The 7,366-nt window shown below is 47.5% G+C and overlaps 1 protein-coding gene across 2 annotated transcripts in view; it reads left to right on the top strand.

The window, feature by feature from the left end:
- Positions 1–22: 22 nt before the first annotated feature.
- Positions 23–7,366, top strand: part of EPC2 (enhancer of polycomb homolog 2) — a 41,018-nt gene continuing 33,674 nt past the window's right edge. Inside the window, exon 1 of one of the 2 annotated variants that reach the window (XM_068687022.1) lies at positions 23–422. In XM_068687022.1, the coding sequence (XP_068543123.1) occupies positions 270–422 (153 nt within the window). In that variant the 5' untranslated portion in view covers positions 23–269. Of the gene's footprint in view, positions 423–5,308; positions 5,332–7,366 lie in introns of those variants that run through there. The other variant, XM_068687024.1, reaches the window with a different exon arrangement.

The following is a 7,366-nucleotide window of genomic DNA, read 5'->3' as shown; positions in this document are numbered from 1 at the left end:
CTTTGGTTAATGTCCGCCATGTTTGCCATGGCGCAGGGAGCGGAGCGAGCGAGCCCGGCGCGGATCTAGGGCTGCGGGGCGTGCGCTGTGAGCTACGGGCGGCCCCGCGGAGAGCTGTTCCGGGGCGGCGGGACCCTCCATGGTGGTGCGGGCCGGGTGCGGGAGTGGCTGGGAGGCGGCGGCGAGGCCGCGTTGAGGGCCCCCCCCCCCCCCCTCCTCCTCCCCTCCCCGCCCGCCCGGCCCCGGGGTGTTATTGTGAGGGGGAGACAATGAGCAAACTCTCCTTCCGAGCCCGGGCGCTAGACGCCGCCAAACCGCTGCCCATCTACCGCGGCAAGGACATGCCCGACCTCAACGACTGCGTCTCCATCAACCGGGCTGTGCCGCAGATGCCCACGGGGATGGAGAAGGAGGAGGAATCGGTAAGGGAGCCGCGCAGGGGGGGCACCATTGTTTATCAGCCACCCCCCCCCTCCCCTCACGGGAAATAGGCCATCGGCATTCACCAAGCGCACTACGCACGCTCCCCGCCGCGGCGCTGCACGGGTCCTACGGGGCGCTGCGCAAAGAGCGCAGCGTAAGCCGCTGTCCGGCGCCGTAAGCGGGCCCTGCTCCGCCATCTTCTTTGCGTCCCGACTCGCGACTGTTTTGATGAGCGGGGGGGAGGCCGCTACGCTAGCGTAGGGAGGAGGAAGGCGCAAGACGCGGCTCTGAATGAGCGGGCGGCCGCACTTGGCGTAGCGTGCCGCCGCCGGCTCGCCTCAGGGCCGGGCTGAGGCGAGCCCGAGCGGGCCGGGGCTGCCCGCGCGGCCCCTGTCACAGCACCGACAGCCGGTGTGAGGAGAAAACCAGCGAGAATAGAGCTTGTTTTAGCAGCACGGCCGAGAACGGGCCCGTCCCGCCGAGGAAAGGCGGTGACAGGCGGTGGGAGGCCCGGATCTTGTGCTGTGGGGCCCCGCTGGGCAGCCCCCGGCCCTCAGAGCCCCCGGCCCGGAGTGAGTGTGCCCGCAAGGATTTCTTCAATGAAGCCGTGTCTCCGCCTCAGGCAGGGCTCTGCGCCTGTGGATTGGCTTTGCCGAGGTTGCAGCTGTCAAAGGGAGGCTTCGTGCCTCCCCGATTGGTTTTCTCAATCGCCTGCTGATGCTGGAAGGGATCCCCTGGCGTAGCATCCTGCCCGTGTTCCTGCTGTGCACCCGCTGCTGCCACAGCGTGAAACGAGCCCACGGAGCCTCCACGAGTGGCAGCTTCTGCCGGGCTCTGGGAGCATGTCTAAAAGGAACAACACCGTGGTGATAACGAAGCGATCTTGGCGGGTCCCTTGGTTTTCTGTCTTTAAAGGATGTCCCGCAGCCCCATATCTGCATTTAGTGCTTATAAAACAAGGCTTTTTTAATAAATCATTCTGTTGTTTTGATAGCTCACATCTTAAATAAAACCATCTCCGTTAACAAGTTAAGCGTGAGCAATCTACTCTGTGGGCTGCCGGAATGATTGTGAAGTTTAGATTTATAGTGCAGTAAAACTGCTTTAGTGTTGTACTGAAATGTCTCTTCTGTAATAATAATGAGTTGTTTTTTTTTTTTTTATGACAGTAAAATGTAGCTGTATTTGATACATTATGCAATAGTCTCAGAATGCGATGGTCAGTGAAGCAATGTATAAGTACGGTGCTAGATACATTAGCCAAATGAGATTGTAAGTTGTGCTATTAACAGAGAGTGACAGTGTAGTGACAGCTTCAGTCTCGGGGTAGGTTTCTATCCGGTGTCACACAAATAGGTAGGGATCCTTGTTTTTTTTTTTATTTTTTTTTAAGGTAGATTTATGTGTTAGTGGTCCATAAAGCGCTTCTCGGAAAGGCTGTTGTAGATGGCAGTAGGTAAATGTTGGTGAAATTCTCTTTAGCAATATTTGCTACGAAAAAAGCTGTCTGCGATTCGCTTGATGTGTCCTGAAAGGGATGTTCGGGAGAGGGAGATGTTCACGCATCCGTTTGTGTCATCTCAGTGCCGTAGCTGTCTGAAGGTGTTCTTGCTCTGACTTCTGCTGGGGATGTTTGTTGTGGAAGGTGTTTGAAGCTGTTAGGGTAGCTGCTGACTTACATTTGCTGCAGAAAGATGCGAAGCTCCCAGCGCGCTGCTGTCCGTGTGTGCCTCCCTGCCAAGCGGTCCTGAAACCAGAAAGCTCGTGTGGTGCGTAGGGCTTGACTGTGATACAGTGCAACTTCCAGGGCTGATGGTAACTGAGAACAACTAGGGATTTACAAATTCTTCAGGACTTAAAATGGGTTGAGCTTTCTGTCTGACTTGTATATTTTTTTTTCACAACCCGGTTTCGCTAGCAGAGGTGTAGGGTTTGCTTTGTTGATATTTTGCAAACCAAAAATACAGCCTCTGATTTGTTTGTTTTTAAGGCTTTTTTTTTTTTTTTTTTATATATACTGCTACTGTCATCTGGAACGTAGAAAGGTTTAAAGCTTGGGAGGGATTAATCATTATCACTTGTTTCTAATACTGCTACTGAAGTTGTTTGGACTCTGTAGTCCGAGACAGCGCAACGATATGCACCACTGGTCATGCTGCAAGAAGTGATACTGCCCAGTGCGTGGTGTGAGCATCTTTGTTTGACTTCTCTCTTGATTTGATCAAGACGAATACCCTGGAATTATTTCCATCTACGTATCTTAGAGATTTATGTCCACTTCCAGCGTTTACAAATCAGCAGCTCATTTTGCTCACGTGGAGACTCCAGCTGTGAAAGAATTACGCTTCTGGTATGTAGTGTGTTTATGTTAGCAAGCGTTTGTAATTTATCCTGAATTAAACCTGAGTAAGAGAGCGTGTTTTGTTTTATCTCCTGTAAGAGGGAGATTGCAGCTAAGCAGTGTGTCCTTCTGCGAGTTTCAGAAACTGAGCTGAGTGTTTCCTCGCGGTTTCCTTCTGCTGAATAGAAATCGTGTGTCGTGGTGCTAATGAACTGTTTTTACTAGAAGGGGGAGAGGTTGCAGAATAGATAAGCCTTTGTTTTGTTTCTTATCATACAACTGTTTTCTTAATTTGAATACATATTACCAGAGAATGCTGTTACCTCTTTTGGGGGAAGAATCATGTTTAATGAGATAAATTTCCTTCTGAAGGACTTCAGGCTGGATTTAACTTCATGGGAGTTGTTAGGAAGTGGTGGTAATTGCTGATGCTGATACTGGTGACAGTCACTTAGGATACCTAGATTGCTGGTCAGATAAATCTGAACGCTCACCTCAAAGTTCTTGCCTGAGCACTTGTGTCAGTCGTGGCTGTGCATGAACTGGGTGACAGGGTTGAGGCTGGGGGAAGGTGCGTGGATGGTAAGTTAAGGGCATGGTTTAAGGTTATTAAAACACTGACAGAGTAGGAACGAGATCTGAATTTCATTCTCAGTCCTTGAGTGATCACCTCAGGATGATCTTCACTGGTTGTTAGATCTTAATGTTCAATTTTGAGTACTTTGAAAGGCTGGAAATAGTTAACTCGAAGAAATTTTGTTTTGCTTTCTGTTCATACTTCTGCCGTCCCTCGGTCAGTTCAGTTTCCATTGTAGCACTGGAAGCTTGAGTTCATCGTCTGGCTTTCAAGGCATTCGGGAGGTAGTGGTGCTTTTGAGCAGCATATTTGTTTTCATTTTAAGGCAGGAAGCATTCATTTTCCCCAAGTCACACTTTCTTGTTTGGCTATTTTTGTTGACACAGAGTAACACCGTGAATATTTTTGCTGATACAATGAACTGGAAGAGTTCCATCAGGAGGGTTTGGAAACACCTGTGTGTACACAGAGAAGGTATCACGAACTTGAGGGCAGGGCTTACCTGCTTTTTAAATAGGAAGGAAAGCAAAATTGTACTCCTGTCTGGGAGATTCACATCTCCTTATGCATTGACTTATGCCTAAAGAGTCCTGACTTGTTTCATAGATTATAGGCATTACTAATCTTTCCTTGGTGGGCTTTCATGCTGCGTGTGTTCACATTGTTGAAATCTTACATGTTTTATGGATTATGCTTTTTTTCCTTGGATGTTGTGTTGATAAGAAGGAGTTGTCCACATGCTGCAGCTCATTGTGTGCCTGGAAGTAAGTGCTCCTGTCTGATACCCGTTCTGCTCCTAGGAATCGTGTTAATTGCTTCCATGCTGCCACTTGCTTTCTGCAGTGAAATTGGAGAGTTTGGAGGTCCTTGTAGCAGTTCTGCTCCTGCTTATGTTTTCCCTGCCACTCCAGGCCCGCTTTCACACCCGCCCTGGGAAACTTGCCTTTTTTATAGCCCATTTGTGTATGCAAGTGTTGCAGGTGCTTGCTTTTATAGCATGAATAAACGGCTTTAACCATAACTTCGTGTAAGTATTTTTTTTTCTAAATCGTGTGTGTTAAGTGGTAGGTGCCTTAAAACACCCTTAAAAAGCTTCAGTTTCATGATGCTGAAGGTGTTTTTCAGCGGGAGGTCAGGTTCTGTTGCTGGCTGTGATGTCCACATCCCTAAGTTCTAGGGCAGTGCTTAAAGAAGTGCAGCCAAGTCTTGGTTCAGATGCTGGTCAGAAGCAGGTACCTCCCAAGGCACTCAGGTTTAGAAAGCACTTGAAGAAGTTTAGGTGAACAGTGAACTTCATGGGAGAAAGGCAGTAAATTCACAGGAAATAACCAAGTGATATCTTAACTGCACTTTGTGTCTGTCTGCCCATCCCTGGCAGGGAGGAGAGCTTTGCAAAACCTGTTTGCTCTTCCACCTAAGCGTTTATTTTTTTTATTCCCATTTGAGTCGAAATCCTAGCTGTTAGGTTTTCAAGCTGCAGCTGCTGTGCCTTCTACCACATGAAATTATGGGCTGTTTTTTTGTTCATTTCTTAGCTAGCGTGCATGTGCTGTGAAGCAGGCACCGTATGTAGTAGTGTTACATAGCTAAAGGTTGCAGTTGTCTGGCAGCAAGCGTGCATCTCCCCTGATGATGGATCCGGATGAACAAAAATCAGACCTTTGGCCTTCCCAGGCAGGTATGCAGCTTCAAGACTGAGAGCATTATGAGATCTGTCATCATCTTAACAGAGAAGTTGGCATGGCTCGTCAGAAACAAGAGTCAGCACCTCTTGATTTTATTAGCTTATGCAGAAGTTAAAGGATGAATTACATTTTTTGATAATGCTGAATTCCAAACAGTTATGGCTAAGTGGACAGAACCTATCCGAACTTGAGATTTGGATGCTGGACGTGCGTTCACAACCTGTAGTTGAACTCTGGAAGTTGCTTACAAGTGAGGGGCTGCGTAAAACGAAGACAACACCAGGACGCTGCTGGCTGAAGTACAGGTAAATAGAGGAGAGCTGAAGTTCAAACCAGACAAATACGCTGTAAAACAAAAATCCCTCAAGATTTTACAGAAGTTGAGGTACAGGGAACTCAAAGGATTGTGTTTCCACACAGAGCAAAGACAGTGGGTTTGATTTGGGGAAGAAATGGGGTTTGACTTGAATCGAGTGCCTTGTGTGCAGGGGAAGTGTTATTACAGTGGAAGTTTACTCTCAGGGTGAGCTCAGCACCTTGGTGTATTTATTTACTTTGTTTTGTGTGTGTGTGGAGGCTGCTGGGATTACCAAAGTATGTTTGGTAGTAGGTATCATAATGCTGTGTTGCAATCTTTATTTATGGACTTTCTTCTTTAAATTCAGTTCTTTGTAAGACTTCTTCCACCGTCTGCAGGTCTTAGGTTTCCTCCCTTCCTCTGATGCCCCTGGCATCACGCAGTGACATTCCTCGCAAGTCCCTGTCCCAGCTCCATTCCCCAGCCATTATTTCCATTTTCAGCTGTCATCTTCCATCCCTCCTATGCTTTTTCCCACAAAATACTTTTGTGGCTGACAGAAACTTCTTTCAGTCCGCTGCTTGTACTCCTCAGTGTCCCATTTGGTGATGGTGCATCAGCTTTAACACTAAGTAGGTTGGATTTTGTTAACTTTGGGTGACTGCAGTGGTAATTAAAGTACCTGCTGACAAGTTTCGTCCCCCACCTGAGCTGCAGTGCAGCTGGGTGTAGGTAACTGGTGAGCTGTTGAACTGAAGAGCTTTTCTTTTAATTTACTCGGGGTGTAAACATGTGGCTGAATGTAAACAATACAAAGATTTTCTCTTAAAACTCAAACTTGGGATCAGTTTATTAGGGCTTATCACGTTAACACCTATCAGCTAACCTGTGACAGCTGCTGCTTAGTACAAGCTTAGCCTGTGACAAATGTCAAGTAATTTATCTCGGAGGGAGGCTTCAAGATAGGGCTGAGCCGGTCTGCCTGTAGTCCAGAGTGAGGAGGGACAGTCTGCACCTCCCTCCTGTCCTGCTCCCTTGTGTCTGCGTACCGAGCCCCTTCTGGCCATGGAAGGGCTGTAATTTTCTGGCTGGGGAAGAGGTGAGCGTTGTGTGCTTCTGTGGGAAACAGGCTGGGAGGCTTGGGGATGGAGAGCAGGAGTTTCCCGCTCTCGGTGTCATCCAGAGGTTAAATGGGCTCAGCCATATCTTAAAAAACCACACTTAATTTAGATAAAGCTGCATTTTGGCTGCAGGCTAGAGTCGCATGCACGGGGTCAGTTAACGCCAGGCCACGAAATCTGCCTTAACTCGTTGGGGCGCCTGATCCTGGTGGAGAACAATGGCACCTGCCCCAAGGAGGAGCGCTCACACCTCCGCTCATTATGCAGGAACTTTCCCTTACAGCAGGGCTCCTCGGGGTGAAGTGCAGCTCCCTTCTGTGTCTCTGTGCTCTGCAACTCCTCCCATGCAGGGAGCAATTTCCCCCTTTCCTTCAGTTTAAGAAAACCTCGGAAAAGAAACACCTCGGGCAACCTCAGTGGTGTTTTGAACTGCCTGGTGCCAGGTTTCATCTTGCTCCTGCTTGGCAAAACTGAGCAGTAGTTAGCTTTGTACACCTTGTGTCGATTGAGCTTGGTTGAAATGTTCCATTTGAATAATTTAAAGGAGCAAACAATAAATCTGTTTGTATTAATCTTGGTTTTAGTTATTTGTCAGAAGAAAAATCACCTTGGTGGCAACTTAGCATTCAAAAGGTTCTCTAACTTATTTTTCCAACAAAGCTAGTAATTATGCCTTGTTTTTACTTATCTGAAGTTATGTGCCCTTAGCATATTTATCAGATTCTAACCATTGAACTTTTGTAGAGCTAAATACCACCTTTAGTATTTACATAAACAAAATCTACAGTTAAGCTTCAGGTGTCACGACAGCCATAGCTGGGGAAAACTAATTGTAGAACCCAAATTTCTGTAACAAGTAGAGAAAAAGTGAATCAGAACTAAATTATTGCACATAAAAGGGAGTAAGAAGTGGGGAGGGGA

This window comes from Anas acuta, chromosome 6 (assembly GCF_963932015.1).
Source record: "Anas acuta chromosome 6, bAnaAcu1.1, whole genome shotgun sequence".
Taxonomy (NCBI): domain Eukaryota; kingdom Metazoa; phylum Chordata; class Aves; order Anseriformes; family Anatidae; genus Anas; species Anas acuta.
The sequence above is the reverse complement of the archived record's forward strand: the minus strand, read 5'-3'. Positions and strand labels throughout refer to the sequence as shown.